Below are 25,387 nucleotides of genomic sequence, written 5' to 3'. Positions count from 1 at the left end.
TGGAAAGCTGGTAGGAGGAACAAGCGGCGAGAAGGGGAAGAAGAAAGGGAACCTCTCCGCGCAGCGAGGGAGATGGGATCCTTCAGCGAGAGTGGAATTCATGATCCACAGAGTCTGGCCCAGCTGTTTGGTAACATTAAAAATCCCTTCACTTAAGCTGTTGAAAGCTAGAAAAAAGACCAAATGTTTTCCATCTCAAAACACATTTTACTTAGCTGTGTTTTGAAAGCTGTTATCTAAACATTAAAATAAAATAAAAAACCCAGTATATTTTAACATGATTTCTTCCTTGGGTGCAAATCAGCAGTTATAATTTAATTTAGGAAAGAGAGTGAAAAAGGTAGAAGGAAAAGGCACATTTTATTCTCCTACCTTCTTGTTTATCTTTCCTTAAAGCACTTGAAGGACATAAAACAGGGAAATAAAAAAGTCACCAGCATACAGTTTTGTTAACTTATCTTGTGAACATTAAACATTATGCCTCAAATTTCGTATGGTACATAAAGTGTTTCGCCTTGTAGGATCGTGTATGCCGCACTTCAAAAAAGCCAGTAGGGCAGCTCACTAAATGTAATGGATGTGTAACAGCAGATCTTTAGATCTCTTGTATTTAGCATGACAACTTCGGGTTTTTTAGGTGCTTTAAACATGATATCTAAAACCACATATTTTTTTCTTAGTGATGAAAAACAGACTAATTACAAACTTCTCAAGTGCTGTAGACGGCTTGACCATCCGGTATAATTGCAACACTCTGATTATACTGTATCTCCTTTTGTGACGGAAATTAATCAGTTTTACAACTTCACTTCATTTTCTTCATGCATTTTCCTGCTACTCCTCCCTGGAATGAACGCTCACCGAGCAGAGTCACAGTTTGGACATGTGTTGTCAATAAACAATTTATGTCTATTAACCAACAGTTTTAAGAGGTGAAACCTTAGATGCTGCTCGATTACATGGATCCGTGTGTCTTCACTGAAATTTTTGAGAACCCCCATTAACCAGATTCAAAAGATATCTTGAAAGAGAGGAACCGATTCCCACTTTAAGAGTTACCTTTATAAACCAATTTATTTCCTGTCAAAACTTATGTTGGCAATTGTGTAGACAGAACTTTTGTCAGGAAACTTTCAAAGGAACGGGGCTTAGACAAGGAATCTGACCTGGGAGTTGACGCCTTGCACCCGGGATACGGACCACAAGTGGGTTTTGATGCTGAAATCTCAAGGAAGTTTCAAACAGTGTAAATAATCAGATAAGGAAGCGGATAGGAAGGGCAGACATGCTAGATTTAAGAGGAAACTACCACGAAGAACCCCAAACGACCTTCCTTGGGCTATGAGACATAATTACAGTTTAATGACTTAATGTTAAAAACCAGATTTCATTGTTTTTATGAGCAGCCCTATGATGAGAGATTCTAGCTGTGGACAGAAAAATAACAAATTATCTCGTCTTTTGCTTTATGTCTTTATACAAATCTAAGTGAAGCACGTAAGATGAGGACAGGTGATGCATTTTCCAGAATCACTTTTGAGGACCTCAGGAGGTCAGAATTTTACATCTAAGATGTGCCTCCCTTCTCTAACTGTTGAGTAGTGGGTTTTTCATGTGTTTCTTTTTTTTTTTCCCCCCTAACACACTGTAATTAAAATACATTAATCAATGAGAAAGTAATTGAAAAAATGGTATAATGCCACACACCAAGCATTGGTACAAATTTGTTCTCACTCTGATTACAGTTGAGCTTTGGGAATATCGTGCTGCTTCTCTGGCCTGTTTTCACCTTCTTGGAGTGACTGTATTAATTACTAATATGCAGTATAGATTCGCTGATGTCTCAGGAGCCTAGATTGGTCTTGACAATACTTTTAGTGGGTACCTCCTTTACTTAACTAATACTTATTGTTAAACTGAGGTTAACACGCCCTCGGGTCCCTGTCAATCAAAGGTTAGCTCACCGTGACCCTGAATACCAACTGTTAGTGAGTCATTAAATGAAATGATGCATAATCACTTGACAGAGAGTAGGCACTTAATAAACGATTGTTTTATAATTATCTTATTTTATCATCGGACCATGATCTCTCGATTCTGTTACTTAGATTGCTTGCTAATTGGTAACGCAGTATCCACTTCCTCCACCCCAATACATTTGCCCCATTGTTGCTGGTGGGTTTTTTAAAGATGAGAATTTGGCAAGGCCTGTCAGATGGTCACATAATGGAGCAATGTTCTCTTCCTCCACTCACTGAACATCCTTAGCACTTAGCAGCAGGTCATGCCTGATTTCCTTCCAGAAAAAAATGAGTAAATGAGTGAAATTAACAAGCCTGACTAATGTTAGAAATAAAATATTTACATACTTGCTTTGAAAAAAGCCAGTGGATATCTTTTATCTCCATTTTCAATCTAAACCAAATAATTTTTAAAAAGTTAAATCCATGGATCGATTTTCAAGCGATTATAGCACAGAAAACAGCAATGGGGCTTATGTGCTCAGGCTTTATGCTTATGATTTAAAAGTGCTTTGTGATTTTTGTTATTGTTATTGTTATTATTGCAATTGAGTTGACAATAACATAAACTATGTGTTTGGTTGTTAAACAAAATAAGAAGACCCATTATCTGAAATAAAATGTTTCTAGTTTGCTTACAAAGCATTATGCCTGGAAATGTACCTTTAGTACTTTATTATTCTCAGATTTAAGAAAGAATTACTCCAGAAGTGTCATGAGCTTCCTGCTTTTCAATTTTTCCAGAACAATTATTTTTCAATGTTCCTTTAATTTATGCTGACAGATTCACCCAGCGTAGAGTATTTATTCGTCTATTATATTAGAATCCATCAGGAAAATTAATCTTTTTGTTTAAGCACACACACATAAACATACACATACCAAGGCTACTGCAATCTTATTTTTTAAAACATACAGAGAGGATTTTATACACCCAAGGAACCATAGAATGCTGAGTTTTGTCAAAGTAATTAAATAAACATCGAAAATACATTTAGCTTAACTCTAGCACATGGTAAGCTCCCCAGGAATATTCTTTCCCCCTGTTCCCCAGCCTCTGAATGAGCGTAAGTCTCACCTCTCCCATAAAGCTTCCCCTACTGTGCCAGCCTTTACTCATCTCTCTCCTGTCTGAATCTCCGCAGCACTTATCACCCGAGCCACATAATTTAGTACTTAATGACTTAACCGTCTTGGACTCTTTGCTATTCTTTCAAGTAGCTTAGTCTTGTCTCTCTGAATAGATTGCATGGGCCTTAACAGCAGGGACAATGGTTTACATTAATTTTTTATTCCCTCTGGCTTCTAAACCTTATCTTGTAGCATATTAGGGTTGGTCATTTTCAACCTGTGAATGAAGAGCCAAGGAATTAGAGAGTGGTGTGGGATTGGGGAGATAGCCAAGAGTTATTCTGAAACCCAAGGGTTTGTGTAAAATAATGTAAGTGTACATGTATTTGCGTGTGGCTGTATGCATGCATAAATTAGAAAAAGAACTGGTAGCATGTCTGTGATATAGTGTCACATTAAAAAAGGTTATAGAAAAATAAGTATATAGCATTCTGGTTTTGGTAAAAAACAAAGCATATACATTTATATATAGTATATATTTAATATATATTTATGCGTTTATATAAGTATCTATGATATTATATACGTATGTATTAATTTTGCATGAGCAAAGAATCCTACCAGAAAAAAACACATTGGACTAAATATTGATTACCTCAGAATGGTGAAATAACTCTGTGTTGTGTTTTTTAGTTGGTAAAACAAGCATGTATTGCTTTTGTAATTTGAAAGACTTCAAACGAAATGCTTGCAAATGAAAACTGCAAAGGAGCCCTGGCTGGCATGGCTCAGTGGTTTGAGTGTCTGCCTGCGCACCAAAGGGTCGCAGGTTCGATTCCCAATCAAGGGAATGTACTTGGGTTGCAGGTTCCCCTGCCTGAGTCGGGGTACGTGTGGGAGGCAACCAGCTGATGTGGCTCTCTCACAAGGACGATTCTCTCTCTCCCCCCACCTTCCACGCTCTTCCACTTTCTCTAAAATCAAGGAAAAAGGTATCCTGGGGTGAGATTAAGGAAAAAAAGAAAAGAAAACTGCAAAGGAAATATCAAAGTGAAGTGGAGGGATAAATAAAACTACCAGATTCTCTAAGATAAAAACTAAAACTAAATGTAAATCTGGCCCCTTTGCCCAGCTAGATGGAGGGCCACTGGTGCAGCAGAGCCGTATTGGCTGAGATTCAGAAGCTCTGCCTTCCAGCCGCAGGGCCACCTCTCACCGGCACGGAGCCCTTGGCAAGTTCTCTAATGTCTGCATCCCTTGTTCATTTTTATTGTGCTGATAATATTACTTGTCATCCCCTCTCATAGTTTTTTGTCGTTAGTGATTTAACAAATTTAAGGGAAAGCCCCACTGAAAACGATGATGTGTTATCCGTCCCGCGCTCTCTGCCACAGCTGGGACAGTTTGGTTGGTACTCAGGCAAACGCGCAATCTCTCCGGGAGCTTGTGGGAGTGACAGCCACACAGCCACTTTATCAGGAGTGGCTGCAGCTCCCAGTAGAGGTCCTGCTCCAGCAGGCAGGGGGCAAGGTCCTGGTCCCTGGCAGGGGGCGGGGCAGAAGCAGAGATTGCTGCTATTGTTTGTAGTGGCTGCATTTGGCCCTGAAATGGCTGTATTGCCTTTCTTCTAGATCTGAGCTCAAGTTGGAGGAACTCCTGAAAAAAAGTTGAGCAGGACATTTATATGTTCCAAAAGCAACATTTTAGCCATTTTAGAAACAATAACAAGAATTAGTCTGAATTTATAAAGCGAATTAACCCTAATTTGGTACATATACCCAAACCCATCGAGACCTCCCGATCTGCTGCGCGGTGGTTCTGACAACAGGGTGCAGATCTTTCTGAAATCTTGGTGTCATCATGTCACCGCTCTGAAACTTGTAATCACTGCCTTTTTCTGCTCTCAATCCAAAGCAGCCTCAGTTCCAACAGGCTTTGAAAAGCTTTCCATAATTTGGCCTTATCAAGTTTCATTCATTAATGCTTCTCAACTTTATGGCTCCTAGAATGTCCTAATGAGTTTATTGAGCAACAGTTCATGAACAGAACCAGAGACAAGTGTCTGTTAGAAGAGAGTGTGAAACCGCCCCTTTTAAGCTACAGCGGGGTCTGAGCAGGCTGGGGGGGTGGGGTGGAGTGGGGGGGGGCAGAGTCCTCCTTCTGGAGCCTGAACTCTCCCATAATCAGGGGAGGCCAGGAGACTGAATTCTCCATATCCACCCAAGGCCCTTGGCTGGTATATTGGGCATCTATTGGTGCATAACAAATTACCCCAATATTTAGTGGCTAAAAACAAAAATAAACATTTTTATTGTCCTCTATTTCTGTGGCTTAGGAATTCAGGAGCCACTTAGCTAGCTGAGCCGTTCTGGCCCAGGGTCTCATCAAGTGGCAGTTAAGACGGTGGTGTCAGGCATCTAAAGATTTGGTGCTGGACGATCGACTTCCAGTGGCCGCCCATTCACATTCCCCGTGCCACCCAAGAGAACAAATTGACACCCAATATGGAACTACCTCTACCGAGGTCCTCTGGAGTCACACCAGCGTCTTACTCCGGGCGACTCCTTCCCTTTTCCTTGAATGTTTCATCTTCCATTTTTTATCCCACATTTTCAAGAATTGTGTCTTTCACTAGCCTACTTCACATAGTGACTTAAAATGTACTTCAAGCTTAACTTCTCCTTAAGGTTTTTTTTAAAAAGCATATTCCTTCCAATAGAATTATGAAGACTTTGATTTCTCTTCATGTGCTTTATTGTATCTATCTCCCCAAATTCCCGTCCTGGGAAATACTTCTCCCCCCGTGGCTGGGCTTCCTAACAGAGCTGTCAGATGCCAGAGTGAATCTGCTTTGCTATCACTGATTCTGGTTATTCTCTGGCTCTCGAGGCTTCCATTTCTGTTTCTCAGAACCAACTGCTGCTTGAGTGACCAGCAAATGAATTAGGAGCAAAAAATATTTGTTTCTCTTCTGCTTTAAGGATGTCTATGGGGGGAAAAAACCCGTAGAGGGCATTTATATAGAAGGTAACAACTATTTTATAGAGTTAGAACTCCATTTAATAATAGTTAATGTTTATTAGGTGCTTATTATGTGCTAGACATTGAGCTAAGTGCTGAGCGCAGATTATTGTATTTAATCCTCTCAGTAGCCCTATGAGATATGATCAGTATCTTCATTTACAGATGAGGAAACTGAGGTGCTAAGTACCTTGGCACATTTTTTTTCACTGACCACATAGTGAAGCTGTGATTTAAATCTAGGCTGTGCTCTTCCAGCCTGTGCTCTTAATCACTATAATATTCTTCCTCATGAAACTCTACTATGTACCAGAGATTGTACTAAGTGCTTTATATACATTATGTCCATTGTTTAATCCTAATAACTTCCTATGATATAGGTGTCATTCCCAGAACTTTAAAGATATTGAAAGACAGGTTAAAGAAGTTTAAGCAACTCTCTCAATATCATAAAACTAGAAGCAGAGTCCATTCACGGAGGGCTCTAACATCAGAGGGGCTACGGGTTAGCAGGAGATGGGATGAGACTGATTGCTCATGAGCACAAGTAATTTGATATTTTTTTAGAGGAAACTTGTGGTCTACTGAGCCCTGGGAAGATGATCTTCTTACTTCATTATGGCAGGTTACCACATTCAGCCTGTCACCATCCCTGCTAAAGGCTATAAGAGGCAGGTCGTTTGTGAAAACAGACTGTTGTCACCACATCTTAGGTGTGGGTGATTTGACAGCTGGGCCATGTGAGTCATGAGCCACTGGGATCACCTGGACCATATTAAATAAAATTATTGGGGGCAGGGAAGAATTAGAAAAGCAATGTTGGCCTGCCTTCCACAAATACTGTGGGTAGAGGATTCATTAATTTATTTGTCTGGATTATTATCTTTTTACTGCTATGGAATGTTTTTCAAAACCTGAACTGAATTCAGTGAATTTACATTGTACTGTGGGTTTAGATTCTGCAGTAAGCAAGTAATCAAAAATCAAGTATAATTCAAATTTTCCTTGTTCAACCCTTAAACCATCCAGTGATGGAATGGATCACCTTGGCTTTGGTTGAGCATCAGAGAAAGTGGTGTATTTGCATTCAGGGGCTGCATGGTGTGAAAAATACATATCTCTAAACCCAAGAGTCACACTAAACGCAAGATATCGTACTCATAATACAAAAGGCATTTGAACATGGATTCATACAGAGGGAACAGATGATTCATGTCTCCTCATACTTTTTCCTTGATAAAAGATTATTGTCTCTCTCTATTTCTCTTCCTTTTCCTCCCTCTCTTTCTTCCTGTACACAATAATTGAATATTAACAACTTGAACATTTATATGTTACAACTCCAGTGTGCTTTCCAAGATTAAAATTTAGCAAAATTTATTTTATAAAAGCTTTTAATGGCTTTCTCGAAATATTTGAGCATTGGTTACCAAGGACATATGTGCAGGGAATGATAAACATTTATTATGGTAATTTCTGCAGAGACAACAAAAAACCCCACAAAATTAATATGAACAAGTTACATAGCTAAAGTATTGAGTGAAACACTTAGATTTGATTCATTGAACAACTTTTTTTTGAGGATGTATGGACTTGGCTAGCTCTCATAAGAGTGGAAGTGGGGAGTGGGAATATAAAATTAAGAAAGACCATGTTAAAAAGACATAAAAGTATGAGTTTAAAATCTGTAGTCATATCAGTCTTAATTTAGACTTTCTCCATCTCACAACTAGGTTCTATGGTTTATTAGTGGGTTGGTAGTCCATATCATCTGGAGGGAGAAATTATGGGTGAATCAGGGTGCATATTTTTCGTTTCTCTCCTCAAGTCCTTTCTGGCATTCGCCCTTCTAGTTGTAGGGCACTGTAAGCATTCATGAGCTTGGATTTGTTTTCCAGCCAAGAACTACATACCAACAACACAAATACCTTTCAGAACCTGCATCATGGAAATTGAACAGTACTTAATTCTGAAGTTTATAGACAGGCTATATTAAGATTTTACTTGAAGTTGAAGAATTGACTGAACAAAATTTATAGAAAGATATTTTTAAAGTCACAGCTGAAATCAATGTCCATGTTTTTGCAATGCTACTGAGATTTTATTGGTACTTTAACTACTATTGGAATATTTTGACATTTTACCATTTAATATCTATCAAAAGATGTGACACCCTTTAAATGGGTTGTAAGACTAACATACTTTTCTGGTTCTACAGAGATTTTATTTTTAATTTTTAAAAGATCTGGCTATGGTCATTGATGTAATAAAATGAAGGTTTAGAATTTCCCACATAGAGAAAAGACAAATGTTTTACTAAATCTTTGATAAGAACTTAACATGTTGGTCATTCCTTAATAATTCTGTAACAGCAGCATCATTACCAGCACTCCCTGTCAGAGCTTTCGAGTGGAGCAATAATTCTGGGGCCAAACTGCCTCCCCACTTTGCTTAGTGAACGTCTATTTAGTTAGAAGCAAGCGCTTTCAATAGATCACATATTAATCACAGCCATTAGTGCTCTTTACAGAGAAGATGGTGTGGCTGCTCCTGTGAAATGTCCTGTTCCTCAGGCTGATGAGTTAACTCATCTGGAACAATGTTAGTTCATCAAGGTTTGCGGTTTCTCTGCAGATCAAATCCCTGTAATTCTGTATGCCATCTGCTTTAGTGTTCACTTAGTTTAGCGGTTAGACAGTCATCGGCAGGCACAACACGTGAACCCAATCTCAAAACTGGAGAAAAGGCACATTCTTAAACATTTAATTCTGGTATCCTTAGACTGAGATGGACTGGCTGCTTTTCTTTCTCCCGGGGAAATACATATCTAGATAATGCCAAGACCTATTAAGAACAGCCTGAATAATATAAAACATTGCATGTAAATATGCCCATGGTAAATCTATATTTTAGAAGGGCTTGTAATGGAAGAAAGTAGGAAGGAGCGGGCTGATTTTGAAATGAGATTGTGCACATTCCTTTGGAAGGTTTTCATACCGTATACTCAAGTACAATTACCACAGGTCACAGGCCAAGAGGCAACTGGCTGGAGTTTACTGATAACCTACTTTGTGAGCTTGATAGATCTTACAAATGCTTTCAAGTTGAATGAGAAGTTGAGGTTTGATTTTATTTCTGTTTATCTATTACCATTTTGTAGTTAATGCATTTTTAAAAAATGTGTTTTTATTGATTTTGGAGAAAGGAAGGAAGAGGGAGAGAGAGAGAGAGAAACGTCAATGATGAGAGTCACTGAGCAGCTGCCTCCTGCCCCCCCCCCCCCCCCCCCCCCCCCCCCCCCCCCGCTGGGGATCTAGCTCGCAACCCGGGCCTGTGCCCTGACTGGTAATGGAAACATGACCTCTTGGTCCATAGGTCAATGCTGCCGGCCCAGCTGTAGTTAACATTTTTGATCGAGAGCTGAAAACAGTCAATTGATAGAAAAAATATGTATGGGAATGCTTATATACTTTGCTGATACCGATACTAAGTAATATGAAGTTTTATTTCCAGAATTATTTCCCGTATATGTTCCAGTAGAAGGGGAAAGGGACTTCCATATATATTTACCTATCTGTAGCCGATGTGCCATTAGATATGCCAAATAGGCTTCTTTTCAGAAGGACTTCATAGACTTTGAGGGTCTTAGAGCATTTGCTACATTTGTGTTCATTGAGCAGCTCGGAGAGGGAGCTATCTGTACCTCACTGAGCACAGAATACGTCTTCAGGGAATACCTGGTAATAATTCACTGACTAGAAAGCACTGGTGTGAAGGGTGTTTCTTGACATCAAACCCCTTATAGACAGATTGGCAGAAAACAGAAATATCCCAAATGACCCTAAATGCCATGACTGACTCATGAATGATTTTAATAGTGACTACTGTCAGAATTTCAAAGAAGGGAGCCTGGGGGGCGGTGTATCAGCTTGATAAAAAGAACTGTTACTTCACCTCCTTGATCTATAGTTTCATCTTCAGGATGCTGTGAATATCAGAGATAAGAAAAGCGAAGAGCCTGCATGACCACAGGTAAAGGGCCAGTTTACCTGTGTATAGCTCCAGTTGTTAACCAGAGCTCAAGGTTTGTGTGGAGGGAAGAATCAGTAAGAGCCTGGAAAGACACAACTGATGTCAAATTATAGAGGAGACTGCATTTTGAAGTAGGAGCTTTATTTTCTACCCAATTAATGTGGTTTTTATTTGTTTTGGACCTTTTTTGTTTTTAGGTAAAGTAAAACAATGTTATAACTTTGTTATTGCAGGAAGACTAATTTTTGGTGGAAAGGTTTCACAAAATTTAGGCTTACCATGACAAGAGCCTCTGTGAAGCCAGTGCCAGTGAAGGTGACTGCCCTGGAGAAAGAAACAAACAGATTGACCAGGCCAATAAGTGTTTACAGGGGATAAGGGAAAGGGAGGAGTCAGTCCAAAATGTTGTCCAGAATTGGCAACAGGTAAAGGGCAGGTAGTTGGTACAGAAATAGAAATTTTATGTGGTGGGGAGGGAGAGCAATAGGTCCTACTACTCCAAAGAAGCAGCAGTGACAGGAATTTCTCTCTCTAAATTTCCTTAAAGAGAATTTTCAGCTCATCAGTTGATTCCCAAGGGGAGACAGGGTTAAACAGACCAGTTTCCTTGGGTGCTATGTAGCAATTTCTCATACACTTAACCATAATTAATTCACCCTTGCAAGGCAAATTCAAAGGGAATTTCGCCTACTATGGAAAGATGCTACTGAAGATGTCAGTGAGAATAAAATTTGACTCCATCCTTAAGAATCTTACAATGGCTGTTAAGGGAGATAAGAGCATTGCGGAAACACCTGTAAGCGAAGGTAGCACCGGCTATAAACCAGGAAAGAAGCGCAGAAGGTTTGAAGTGAAGTATGAAATGGTTAAACCTGGTTGGTAGGAATCAGTGGGCACAAAAAAGAGGGGACTTGAAGGGCAGATAAGATTTTGTCCAAGATAATCAAGGCAAAATGAATTATAGGTTGAGGTACAAAAGTGATTATAATTATAATAGTAACACTGATAATAATAGCTCTTTTTTTTAATTGACCATATGTTATGTGCCATGCATGATTCTAAATACCTACTATATTTCTGGCATTATGCTAGGCTCTGAGCACTTAAAGTCCACCAGAGAATATTGTACAGAATAGATTTCCTGGTCTTGGTAGCAAATATTGTCCTAAAACTAATCAGTCTCTCTCTCTCTCTCTCTCTCTCTCTCTCTCTCTCTCTCTCTCTCTTTCTCTCTGTGTGTGTGTGTGTGTGTTTCCTCCTACCCCAGTTTTTAGGGCTCTTGGATCTCAGTGGTATTTTGCCTCTGTCTCAGAACTCTCCCTTTTACTGATTGGCAGAAAACACAGTGGGTGGGACAGAACAGACTCAGCTGCAAGCCAGACAGAGACCAACATCTTCGGGGGTAGCACAGCTTGAGAGAAAAAAAACATTTTTCTTAAAATTCTTCTCTTCCACAGGTCAGGGTAAGGATTAGGGCATTGGAATGGAAGAAAGGCTATAGGAAAATACACATACTTTGCCATTCCCCAAAGTACAGGCCAGACTATCTTCCTTATTGTGTGTGTATGTAAGTCTGTTCTAACTCATTACACAAACACAAATACTGTGAAACTTATAGTATTTTGACCCGTTCCCATGAACTCAGAGAGCAGTTCACACTCATTGTACCCAATTTATTTTCCCAACACTTCTATTAGGCTGATATTATGAAACATTCATGGAAACCAACTCAAAGGTTAAGTGACTTACCCAAAGGCACACAGCTAGGAGTGGAGACAGGAGTAGAGAAAGGTCTTCCAACTCACTTTCTTCACAAGACTATGGGTCTAAATTAGCACTTTTAAATGGTGTTTCTGAAGCTTCAGAGAAGTTAACCCTAGTGTTAGTGCAAAATGTGCTCCATGCTGTTTTGAAAGATTGAATTAATTAAAATTAGTAAGTAATAAAAAATTAATTCCTTACATAGTTGAGGTTAATTCCAAAAGCATTTAGTACCTTAATTCTTTAATTGAAAGTTAGGAAGAATGAGGGATTTGGCTTTTTGAGACTAACTGCAACCATGATCCAGGTTATCTTTTACAAAATAAAAAGGTAGCAGTAATTTTGCTCAGTGACCTAAAAATGCTTATTGTCTAAACAATCAGATTGATGAGTTGTATTTTTTGTGAATATTTTTTCTCAGTTTTTGTGAACATTTACATGCTCATCATATTTTTCTTTAGTATAGGTTTTAATACATACATGTCAGAGCTCTTAACGTCTACTTTGAAGGAATAGGGAAGAGAAAAATAATGGTATTCTGTCTCTTTTTTTCTACCAAAATTTGACTACAATATATTTTATTAAAGTTTTTTATCACAGTATTTTCATTTAAGGTTGGTATACATTTCTTGTTGTTAATGCTTTAGCCACAAAATAACCACTCAGCGTAATAGCTTAGGACTGAAATACATCAAAATAGCCCAACAAAAAATTTTAAATATGGCAGCCTTAATTGGAGTTTAGGAAATAAATCTTTGAGTATAATAATTTATTCACTAGAGCTGTTGTCTCAGCAAAGTATTTCATCTTAGTTTCCCAAGAGCTGCTAGTCATTACTAAATATGTTTAAAGTCAAAGCAAAAATAAAAATAATTTTTTTCCCCACTTTCATTCTGGCCAAATAACTATACTATAGAAGACTCAACTGTTAAGAAAGTCATCTGCATTTTTAAAAGAGATCAGATAGGTGATTTTGTTTGTGTAGTTAATTAATACAAAGGGAAATAGATAATAGTTTGCTGGGGAAACTTTTCTATCACAGTATTTATTATGAGGGATCTCATGCTGTAATAACGGGGTGCTAATTCTGAACGCACACAGTGCTGTCCTGCAAAGACATCAAGATTTGTAGGAAATCAACCCTCCAGCAGTCCTGGCAAGCCAGACTGACCCCAGCAAATGAAAATAATCAGAAGTAATTAGAAGCGTGCTGGACTGCTCCTCGGAGAGCGGAGCAGGAGAGTAAACATGCCTGAATCCTCGAGCCACTGCAAAGGCCCATGTCTGAGCTGTTAGGTGCCCTGACCTTGTCCACATAAAGATGTGATTTATGAAGTGCAGGGCACAGCAGCAGGGCTTCTGTCTTCTCCTGGAGAACCAAATTACTGAGGTGGAGATTAACATGCTTTCAGTCGGGCCCATTTCCAGACCAAGGGAAATTTTTTATTTACATTTTTTTTTTTTTTACCTTTAATTTCCTCTTTTCTTTTTTAAATAGCTCCACCCCTCCCCCATTAAAAAAAAGAAAAAAAAAAGACAGAGTCTATCAAGGGAGACCAGAAATATCTTTCCTGAGTAGTGGTGATGTGTAGATTTGGTGACTATAAACATTCAGAGCTCTTTTCGTCTGTAAACTCTTGTACTGGACCATTTTTGCTGGGTCTGTCTATCCAGGATAACAGAATTAATCTTTAAGTTTAGGGAGCCAAGCTTATGAAATTCTCCCCTGATTAAAAAATATAAATGAAAATTAAACAAAATGTTACCGTTGATACCATGACTTTCTAATCTACCTTCTCTTGCCTAAACGTTATGCTTCATTATAAGGCTTATTTCTTAAGTAAAAAGACTTGGGAGAAGAAATTGTAGGTGGTCAAGAATTGGAGGGAAAGAAAGTAGAGAGACAGTTTGGACTTTCTGTACTGGGAAAAATATTTACATAGGAATCTTCTTGAGTCCTAAAGGCATATTTATATTTTTTCTTATCTTCGGTTAGGTAAGATTTTATAAAATTCTCTTCTGACGTGGAAAAGGAAGCATTGATTTTCTTTTTAAACACACATCAATATCTATACAAGAAGCTAATTTAATTAGCAAGCAGTTATTGTTCAGCCAAATGTCACCTTCTCAGATTATTTCATGCTTCTTGACATGAACTGTACAAAATAGGATTTAACAGGATCTCCACAAGTAAAAACAAACAAACAACCTGTACTTGAGAAATGTAAAAATGCGCTTGTATGGTCTTGAAAAGCTGCAAAAAAACAGTGTTAAAACAAAAATGTCAGGCTTGGAGTTCAGCGCAGGTTTAGCCACCTCAAGAAACCCAAAGCTGCAGAATTAAGGGAACTCTACTTAGGCTGAGGTTATAAAGTGCTTTCCTCTATAAACTAAAAACATAATGTCAGGGTGAATGGGAACATACTTTATTAACTTTATGGTATTGAAAACTGCCAGCAAGTTGTCTTGTTTTTAAATATTGTCCTCTGCAGAGTGTTACAGGGCTGTTGGTCCACAGGAAGCCTATTAAAAGTGGACAGTGCAGTCATTTCATCTGGCTTTGGCTGGACTGCTTTTCTTTCCTTTAATGATGTGCTGGAATGTACCATGCCCATAGGGTCTCCATTAGCAGAACTTTTACTTCTGGGACAACCATGAAGTTTAAGGCTTAAAAGAGGCATCAGCTTACAGTCTTGTGGGAATCACTTGAATACTGGAGCACTAACTTCTTACTGCTTTAACTAATATATTGACTTATTTTAAATAAACAGTTACACAATGAAGGCAGAGCCAGTGGCCTTATTGGAAATCTTTGAGCCTTTTAAAGATTCTGCAATCCACCCAGATGGGGGAGGAAGGAAGGGGCCTGAGGAGGGTTTATGCCCTTTTCAAACCAGGAAGAAAACACATTAACCTCTCCCACCCCAGCCCTGCCATCAGCCAAAGGGGGATCTTTACAGCTCCCAGAAAATCTATCAACTCACACTCAAACCTCATATTTTCCAATTCCTTTTTCCTGGTAAACAACAATTAACAGAACAGGGCAGAAAAAACAATCATTCCTTCTGGAAAAATGTTTTTAAAATATTCTCTTTTTAAACATTGCTGATGAATCACTCTATTTTCTGCCTTCCCCAAAGCTATACATTTGTTGTAGTATGTTCTCTCATTCCACCCCCTTAATATTTAGATCATCTGTCTTGATACATGTTTACAAATTAAAGCTGGTTTGAGATTATAGTAAAACCATTATTTTTAATAGCCCATTTCAGGGGCAGCGCTAAAAACTGCAGAACACGCATGTTACTGATTACTGCTGAGCAGACAGCGGCTTTTGCAGATTAATTTGTAACTGGGAACTACTGTAAACAGATTTCACCAGAAATCCCAAGGAATAAAGGGAATTGGTGGTGGTATTTGGCTCCTAGTATTTATTATTTTAGAACTCTCCTGATGGAAAGCAAGTTAACCAGGGAGAAAAACAAGCCCCCTGCAAAAACCCTTTCCTCCAGCCCTGTCTCTTCTGCTTTCCTTCCCATCTGGGAGGTAGGTCAGGGTCTTCTCCTAAAGGGTTAAGGATTTAAATAGCTAGAGGCTCCTTTCATGAGAAGCAAGGCCCACCTAGCTACTTTGGGATTTCAGGACCCTATTTTTAAACTTCAAGTTGTGTCGTCAAGAAAAAGTGGGTTGATTTTGCTCTTACATGAAGTTATTATTATATAATCAAAGGGGAGAGGAGAGAGAGAGAGAGAGAGGCAGAGTGATTGGTTGCCTGGTCCTTATGATTTCCTTTGGTCTTTCTCACAGTTATTGAGTAGAGAACAAGACCGACGATGATATTAATAAAACAATAATGGGCCTCCCCGCCTCCCCCACCCCATCTCTCCAGACAGTTCTCCCAAACTCTCCGAGACCAAGTGTTAAATCTTTCGGCTCTATTTCCTGTACGCTCAGGCTCGGTCTGCGGGTCTGGGCTGCGGGGCGCGCTCGCTCGGCCCGGCCGGAGGCTGGGAAGGCGCGGGAGCGCGGGCGGCGCGGAGGCCGGGCCGGCGGCCGGGCGGCGGGCGGCGCGGTTCACCTGGGTGGCTGCAGCCGCGGGCGCCGCGCCTTAATCCGGGGCGCAACGCCATCTACCGGCCCCGCGCCGCACCTGCAAGCACCCAGACCTTCGCCGTCGCCCCGCCTCCCCCACCCGAACCCAATATAAGGGAAAAAACTCCGAGGCCCTTTCCACAAAATCCTAATTTAGCCGGGACCCGCCGCCGATTCCACACGACCTTTTGTTTACCCGCCGATGTTTCCTCCTTTTCAGAGCAGCTTTGTAAAGGGCGAGGCGGGGTGGGGGCCGTGGGGCTGGGCAGGAGGATTGGGGCGCTTTGCTCTCAGGCCCCCTGATCAGGCCGCACTGTCTGAAGCAATCGGTTCCCCAGATTACTTGTATTTAATACACAATGCATCATAAAACAAATCCCTCATCCTGACAGGAAGAAAATAGAACAGCTCATAGCTCGAGCCGGTCCAATTTATGGCTAAATTAAAAAAAAAGAAAAAAAGAAAAAAAAGAAAAGGAGGCCCTGACAATGGGCAAGTTGAGGAAGGGCAGGAAATCAATGGCAGCAAACCGGGGGCTCCTAAAGGTTCTCAAGCGCCGAGCTCCATGGGAATATCTGACCGGGTTTTAGGTTATTTACAAAGGATTTTTCCTGTCTTACCTACCGCTGCTGTGCGATTTTCCCTCAAACAATGGCTATTATCTGAAATAACAGTTCAATGTCACAGATAACAGGCCACCGAAACGAATTAGTCACCACCTCTTGTCATTTTCTCTCCCCTCCATCCCTCCCTTTTGTTTCTATTTTTGTTTTTAAATGATCATTTTGGGGGAAATATAGATCTACTAGATTTACATGTCTATTTGCACTTGGAGAAAACAAAAGGGGGGACCTGTCCCCGTCTGCAGATAAAGTTGAACATAAGCGCTCTCTCCATCCCGCGCCCTTTACCCCTCCCCCGCAAGCGCCCCTGGACTCCTTTACTTTGCTTAACTTTTCATTGTTGAGCTGAGAAGTTGGATTTTGTCCATTTGTTTTTATGAATGGAGATTTGCGATAAAAAGTGTTATTTCCACTTAACCGACGGGTTTTACTAAATTTTCCAAGGTTGGCTAAAGTAAACCCACAGACCCTTTTATTTTGCCACGCATTCTCTATATGCTTCAGTCCAAAGTCATTTCTGAAATGCGTTGATAAAAATGGTCCATATATATTTGAAAGTTATTAATCACCGTATAGTACTGATCACCAACAGCAGCATTTATAATGTTAAAAGTTTTAAAATAGTAAGTTGTCCAATTGGCTTCATTTCATTCTTTTGGCGTTCATAGTGTTTTAATTAGTGTTTCAAAGAATCTGGCAAAAACTCACCACACAGTCGTCAATCTCTCTAAGGCTGTAACGCGTTATTTGGATAGAGTATATGCAAATGATATTTCAGATTTTTAAATTTCTCCTTCTAAGAAAAATACGATTTGAAAAAGTAGCATGCTCTTCTGCTGACCTAACTATAATAATGGAGGAAATAAGTGAGTATGAATTTCAATAATAACATAAAAGGTGTTTAGGAAACTGGAAATGTACATGTCAACTTTTTACTCTTAGGCTGCTGTTTTCTGAGAATTTCTCAACTAATTATGTTTAGCTTGAGCTAGCGCCCCTGGACTCAAAACCTCATCTTTGCCCTTCCAGCGCCCCACCCCCAGCCTCGGTGCACACACCCTCGCACTCCCCAAAGCACTTCTCCACCCCATCGCTCCCATCCCCCACCACACACACACACACACACACACACACACACACACACACACACACACACACACTTGTGCTTTCAAGACATTGAAACAGAGGATATTTCCCTGGGGAAAGAAATCCTGCCCGGCGAGATCTCCCCATTGGTTGTTTACCCAGAGAAATCTACATGTTTAAGGGGAATGGTGCATCCATAATCAGTCTGTCCCTATAGGACTTAGGTCTTGGCGACCTTTTTGTGACCTCTCCCGCCAGAGGAGGCTGCTGTCACTTTAAAAATTTACTGAAAGAGGAGCCCGTCTGGCTTCCGATCACTCTAGGCGGCGGGAGATAGCTCCCTTTCTCCCTCGCCCCGGGTTCTTTCTGGATGGCCGAGCAGATCCTCTTTAAAGAGACAGTTCATGAAACAGAAACCCGGCGGCTGAGCTTGGGGTTGCGACGGGGGACGATCCCGTGAGGGTCTAGGACCTGGGAAGGCGCTGCGGAGGATCTGAAAGGGGGCTAGAGCTCCCCTCGCCTGCCCAGGCCCCCCACCTTTTCAAACTCTCCTCCTCCTGCCTGTCCCCCCCCACCCCCCTTTGGAATTGGGAGAGAGAAGTGGAAGAAGTTTTAGTTGGTTTCAGATAACTTTCATTACACATCGGGCTGATAAGAGCAAGAGAAAGTGAGAAAAGAGGGAGGTGATGTGAACCAGAAGGAATAGCTCTGAGCTCTTTCAGGAAGGGGGGGGGGAGCCAAAACACCCCAAACCCGGGTCACCCAGAGGAGAGGAGACTGCTTTTCTGGTTTTAAAAATACACAGTTGGCGGACAATAAATCTGAAACGCGTGGTCCCGGCGAGCAGATCCCAGAGACGGACAAAGTTATCAGAAACCCATTCGGAAATCGAAACGCGAGGCTTTTTTTTTTTTTTTTTTTTTAACCTCTCGAAATGTGGCTCGGGATCGTTTGAAAGGATTGTCGTGCAGGAAAGCTGGGGGCTGCTGATTATTTTATTTTGTTTGTTTTAATTCTTCTGTGATTGCCTTGTATTGCTGAGTTGAGGCCATAGAAATCTCAAGGTAAGAGAACTCACTTTAAAAAAAAAAAAAGTCTTGGCGATGCGCATAGTTTGTAACTGCGGACAGTTTCCTGCCTTGGCACCCCTTCCCCGGGGCGCCCCCCGCCCCCCGCCGCCTTTTCCTGCGCGCCCGGGTCTCGCGGAGCCCAGCTGCTTATCTGCGCCGCCGGGGCCGCCGGTTTCCTTGTTCCTCCTGCGAACCGTGCGGTCTGGACGCGTCTCCGGGGTGGGTCGTCCGGCCTTCGGTGGGTCTCTCTGCCGGCTGTCGGCCTCTTTTTCTCGCGCTCTTCTCCCGCTTGCCCTCCCTCCGGGTGTCTGTCCGTCGGTATTTGGGACGCAGAAGGTGGGGTTGCCAAAATCTGAATTCCTGGCACCGGCCACGCGACTTTGGAGCGGCTCTCGGCCGAGTCCCACCTTGCCAAGTAACAGCTTTGCTGTCCAACACCGTGTGCTGCTCCGCGAGAAAGTCACATTCGGACCCTTTGGCTAGATTGTGGGTTTTTTTTTTTTTCTTTCGCTGTTGGTTTTTGAAAGGGCCTTTCTCTAAAGTCCACCTAAAGGGAATTCTTTTTTTTTTTTTTTAAGCTATCTCTGGAACTTGAAAGCTTTTTAAAAACACAGGAGTGTGTTAGATGAAATGACGGAAGATGTGCTGTTACTTGATTTTATTCGAGATTTCCGAGACGATTAAGACATTGGGGGAGACAAATGCAGTTCTGTTAGCAAATCAAAAGTAAATAATTCACCCTGGGGGGGATACGTTTCTAGAGAAAGTTAAGCTTTTGTCTTGGGGCAAGAATATTGAGAGTAAGAAAGTTAATATGTTGGTGAAATATTTGAATAATCATGTAACATATATATGAAAAGACATTCTTTGGAAATGAACCTGTTTTTAAATTAATTTCACTGTTGACAGTGGCAATGGCAATAATGTTAACACGGAATAAAATTACACCTAGAATTTTTATGTGTAGTATATGCAATACTTAACTCCCTGCCCCCGCAAAAGGGAATACTCGAAAGCTAGGGGGATAGATGATTCTTGACTTTGAAATTAACAAGTTTTCCACGTCTTTCTGCAAATATGAAATGGAACTGGTGTTGCATTTCACTGACTTCACCCTATTTCCTTCATTAAATATTTCTCTAGTGTGTCAGTAGAGCTGCCTTTTTTTTTGCTAGTCAAGAAAACAAACAACAAAAGATCTAGAAACCAAACAAACCCCAAAACAAACAAAACAACAATCCCAACTTTTTACTATTTTAGAATGTGTATTGCTATTGCTATTTATGGTCCTTCTAGACACCTGAGGGGGGGAATCTCAAGTTGCCATCTGAGTTACTCAGCTTTGAGAGGTGAAGGAAACAACTTGAAGTTTGTAATGTTATAATAAGAAATTGTTAAAAGTCTGTCCTCACTAGAGAGAGTATTTAATGTAGACTTTTTGTTGTTTTTAGTGTGAAGACGTGTCCTTGGAAAAGACGTGTGTGTGTGTGTGTGTGTGTGTGTGTGTGTGTGTAGCAATTACTATCCCTAGCTTCTTTCCGATTCTCCTTTTTTAAATTGTGGGACTACTTATTGCCCTTTAATTGCCTCATGGCCAAAGGCTTATTCATAATGCCTCTTGACTAGAGCCCTCAGAGCACTGGGCTTCTTCTTGAAGTTTGTGGTGAGTTAATGACTTGAATCTGCAACTGGGTGATTACCTGAATTCTATGCAAAATTGCTTTTCCTCTGTATACCCAAGAGTTTAGTTTTAACTTTTATGTCGGTAGAGATACAGCAGAGTTCCGTGGGGCTTATTTAATTCATTAATTTTTGTTCTAGCCTGTATTGTTTAGTCTTTGATAGGAAACTTCCTCAAGTTTGCGTTAACTGATTGACATTAGCATTACCAGCCTTTCTAGTTATTCACCATCAGGTCAACAACTCTGCAGCTTTGAATGTTGATGTTTCAAACATTGTTGCTGCTAGTGAATCAGGATAGTTTCCTTTAAGGACGAAAAGCCTTAAAAATGGACATTTCCCATTTCAATTTTTGTTTAATAGGTGTCCTAAGTAATGATTACTATTTAGGTTAAACTGAATGTAAAATCTCATGAAAAATAACAATACACAACCACATATCATGATGACAATTTACTGCAATATTCTTATGTATTTTTTACTTGTTCACAAACCAGTTTTGTTATTTCGCTTTCTAAATGTAAAATTGAAATATGCATTAGCTTGTGTTAACTAAAACATTAAGTTGCCATATTTTGCATGAGCGTGTACCAATCATTTGCTTTCATTTGCTGTTCTTTAGTTTGATCAGAAGCATCTATGAGACAAATCTTATTATCTTCTTCAATTAAGGGTGTGATTTCATGGTAATGAAATGAAAACTGAAAATGAATATAATATTTAGATTAACATTTTTAAATTGAGTTAATTTACAGTTCCAAAATGTGAAAGTATACATTTACCTGAGAAGATTATCTGAACCTAAAATATTGACTATTTAGTTTAGAAATATTATATTAATATACACTGTTCAATGTTATTTTTTGTAAAAATCACATTGGGTAAAATTAAGTCAATAGCACTCATTATGCATAACAAGGAAACAAGTATTTTTTAAAACCAATGAATGTTTTTGTAATAATTCACAATTGCTTTGTTCCTTTAAAAAACAGTACTTTGTCACTTTTAAGATAACATTTCTCCTCTATTAATATTGATGCTGACTTTTTTCTTTTGAAGATTCAGAGGGGGAATATACATGAATAAAACGTTTTCAGGCAGTTAACCATTCTAATGAATGAAGCAACGTAGAAATTGATTGTTCTCATCTTCTTCCTTCTAGATCTTAGATGAGTTTTGCAATGTGAAGTTCTGCATAGATGCTAGTGAACCAGATGTAGGAAGCTGGCTCAAGTACATCAGGTTCGCTGGCTGTTATGATCAGCACAACCTCGTTGCATGCCAGATAAATGATCAGGTATGTTGTAAAGATTTTCTTGTCTTTCTTTGAGAACACTAAAGTATCAGTGAAGCCTGAAGAATAAAAATAACAGTGAGCTGCAGTAGACCCTTGTGGCCTGTTTGTTGATATGGTGAAAGGTAATGCACAAATATAAGTAAGATGCAGAATAAAGTCATTTTCAGGACTATTTTCTTTCACTACTTTTTGGGGATAGTTAATTCACTTTGTACCAGTAAACTTCATAAATGCTCTCGTTTTCTGAGTGTGATTGAATGATTTGAAAACTGAGTACTAATTGCTGCTAGCTGTTCTTTACCTTTTATTTTTTACCATCATAACAGGGAGACATTCATAGAAAGTATTGAGCTAATCAAGAACACTGTGAATTGATGCAGGAATTGGAAGTGATATACTTGAAATATTATATAGATTTTATTAGAAATAGTAGGTAGATATATCTGTGTGATCTGTATATGACATTATCTGATTATGCATTTTATATTGATTTGCCCAATTATAAATGAGATGTACTTTTAGTTTAATCAAAACACTCTTTTTTTTTGTATATGTGAAAAGTTAAAAAATATCACTGCTGGAAATTGCTTTATGGAGGCCTATGCAATGAGCTTAACTTTAATAATAATAACTATGAAATAAGATCATGAAAATATCATGAAACATATTTTGCACTCAATAAAGTTAGGGTTATGAAATCTTGTAACTGAGTATGACATTACCTAAAACAACAAAAAGTTCAGCCTGTTAATTTTTGTTTTATAAACATCGTTGAGTTAGAATTTAATTATGTTATCATTATTTATAACTTTTAACCCAATGGTTACCTAAATCAAATTTTGTTTCAAAGACCATATTAAAATGGTTGCTTGGCAAATCTACTATGAAAATCACCACCAAGAAAAAGAAAAGTTTAAATTAGATGTTTTCAATTGAAAGCTGTTAAGTAATGCTAGCGTCATATGGTCTAAGACTCTATTTCAATCATCATTATGAGATTATTCTTTGGCATTTTACCAGCTATCAGATAATTTTTACTGAGTAAACTGTATAAGAGGTAATAAATTGTAAAATTAGGTTTAAATGGGAATCGTTTTAAAATCTTCAACATATATCAAAAATACTAAACCAATCAATTGTTTTTTTCCCCTTTGCCATAAGAAAACAAGAGGCATTATTGACAAAGGAAAACATTATTAAATTAGCTATTGATTGTGAGCAGAAAATATCTCAAGTCCGTCATATGAGTTACTGTCACCATCAACAACAAACATTTTTTGAACACCCACTATTTGTAGATGTGGGAAATACATAGGTGGTGTAAATGAGTACATTGTGTTATGTCTCCTAAAAAAGGAACTGGAGGAGCTCAAAAGGCAGCTGTAAGATGAAATAATGTAATTATATCATAATAATGATTTGCTATCCATATTTACTGACAATAGGAGCTCTTTCCTTAGACACATAAAACTTGTAGAATCAGTGAAAAGGTGGTTGAAGAATCTAACTTGTGGCAATTCATTTTTTCATTTATTATTTGTCTAATGTTTTATAATAAATATACTCTTGTCATTGGGAATTTTGATTGCATGAAAAAGGGAAACTTTTGCTGTTTATAGCTCTGAATTAGATTGCTTTTTAGAATAGGCATTTATAATTTTAACATAGTTACTTTTGAGGTACACATTGTAAAATGCATTGTTTTCCAAAGAAAATATGCTGGTTTCATACTTTAATGAGTAGCATGTTTACTTTTTTTAAAACTGAAGAACCAGGGAAAATGGTTAATCAAGAAAAACATAAAAAGGCCAATATTAAACACATACCTATAATTTCTGTAAGTACTCATTTTAAACTTATGTGTTATGCTGGCAGATATCTAAGATGGTAACAGAGTGCATATCAGATGACCCAATTGTGAAATTGACATTACATGGTCAAGTAAATTCACCCATAAAAACAAGGGGAAAGTCAGAGGTAAAAGTCAGACTTGTGTGATAGGCATATAGGCATACAGTCACACTTAGCTCAGTTGACAAGACAAAAGAGAGCAGACATCCAAATAGTGCATGCCTATGTTATATACATATTCATCTAATAAGCTTGTATGCGTATTTCTAAAAGCCAATTAAGACGAGCAATTCCAGACAGCTTTGAAATGTGAATATTGGACTAGGTACAATGATAAAAGAGCTGACTAAAGAGATTTTCTAGGTCTATTTTTTTTTTTGCTCCCTTTTCCATGAGGAATAGGAGCTGCCAACTGGTGAATAAGCACAACTCATCACATAATGGACACCCCCATTGTATAAGATATTATTTAATATCCAGATATAAAGAGAGACCCTGGATCAGGAGTAGTTATTAAACATGAGCAATATCAACTCACCTGCACAACATGAAAGCAAATGAAGCCCTCTGCAAGAAAGTGTAAAAACCGTTTCTCTTTGCTCTGATTCTTAGAGAGAACTCAAATTCATAACATGAATTTTAGTAAGTTGACAGGTATAAACCTTGGACTATAAAAAGGAAGAATTTCAGTGACTTTCAGCTGCAGCCTAACCACTGTAACAATTAGGGTATCTAAAAAAGATGGGAAAGGATGACCCAGAACAAAACAAGACAATGAAGATTAAAGTTTACCCTTGCGTAGATGCAGATTTTTAAAGATACTAATGTTAATGATCAAGTTTAATCAGTTTGGATGTTTTACAATATTGTGGAGGAGTTCTACAAAAGAGAATGTGCTTGCTAATATGACAATACAGTTTTATAATAGTGGGGCAGTCAAAACATGTACTGGATAAAACCCATATTTGATTAGTTTGGGGGTGAAGAGGGACTTAGAAACAGCATGAATTTTGATTTTTCAAGTGAAGCTGATAAAGGATGTAATCTGTTTTGTATCATAAAAACAAAGGCCATTCAATTAACATCTTTCTAATGCCGCTCTACGAGATTTTAGTAGAGGGGATTTTTTTGAGTTTAAATTTTCCAATAGATTTCTGTGAGTTCTTGTATTTTACTTTTTTTTTTTCAAACCAGAGTTAACTTTGTGGAAGTTGTGTGTTTTTTTCTTGACAATACTGCCTAGAAAGACTCAATTTATTGCTTTTAGAGATCTTTCATTTCATGTTTTCAAAATTACTGCAGTGATGTTTTTAGAGATAGAAATTCTGAAAACATTGGCATAACTGCTGAACCATAATTTCACAGTAGCTTCAGCTTCTGACTGATAGCCTTATTCCCCCTGAAAATATTGTATTAACTATAGTAATTTATCTTTGTAACAGAGGCCACACCAAAGGTGCTAGTAAATTAAGACCATAATCACATGCGAGTCATAAAATAGTAGATGCATTAAAAACACTTAAGAATCTTTATCCTTGAAGACATAATGATTTTTTCCCTTATTCCTTAAAGTTTCTGTACAGTGCTACATAGCTATACTGCTTGTCCCACAGTGTCTAGCTGGAAATTTTCACTGAAACAGATAGTGCTTCCATCGTTTTACATTTTAACGATCTGAAATCGTCCCTGCTTGCTTTCAGGAGCAAGAACTGGCACTGAGAGGTAGAGTAGGGCAGGAGCAAGAGCAGGGAGTTGGATGACGAAAGCTCTTTCCAGAACAGG

General features: G+C 38.9%; 1 protein-coding gene across 22 annotated transcripts in view; it reads left to right on the top strand.

The window, feature by feature from the left end:
- MECOM (MDS1 and EVI1 complex locus) overlaps positions 1–25,387 on the top strand; it is a 519,851-nt gene that overhangs the window by 441,101 nt on the left and 53,363 nt on the right. For 15 of the 22 annotated variants that reach the window (XM_081138849.1, XM_081138845.1, XM_081138848.1 and 12 more), the window contains exon 3: positions 21,620–21,754. In XM_081138849.1, coding sequence (XP_080994975.1) covers positions 21,620–21,754 — 135 coding nt within the window. Of the gene's footprint in view, positions 1–18,023; positions 18,772–18,921; positions 19,016–20,323; positions 20,441–21,619; positions 21,755–25,387 lie in introns of those variants that run through there. The other 7 variants (XM_081138839.1, XM_081138857.1, XM_081138838.1 and 4 more) reach the window with 5 other exon arrangements.

The sequence above is a fragment of the Miniopterus schreibersii genome (genome assembly GCF_964146895.1).
Source record: "Miniopterus schreibersii genome assembly, chromosome: 5".
NCBI classification, from domain to species: domain Eukaryota; kingdom Metazoa; phylum Chordata; class Mammalia; order Chiroptera; family Miniopteridae; genus Miniopterus; species Miniopterus schreibersii.
Note: the sequence above shows the minus strand (reverse complement) of the source record. Positions and strands in the feature narration are given on the sequence as shown.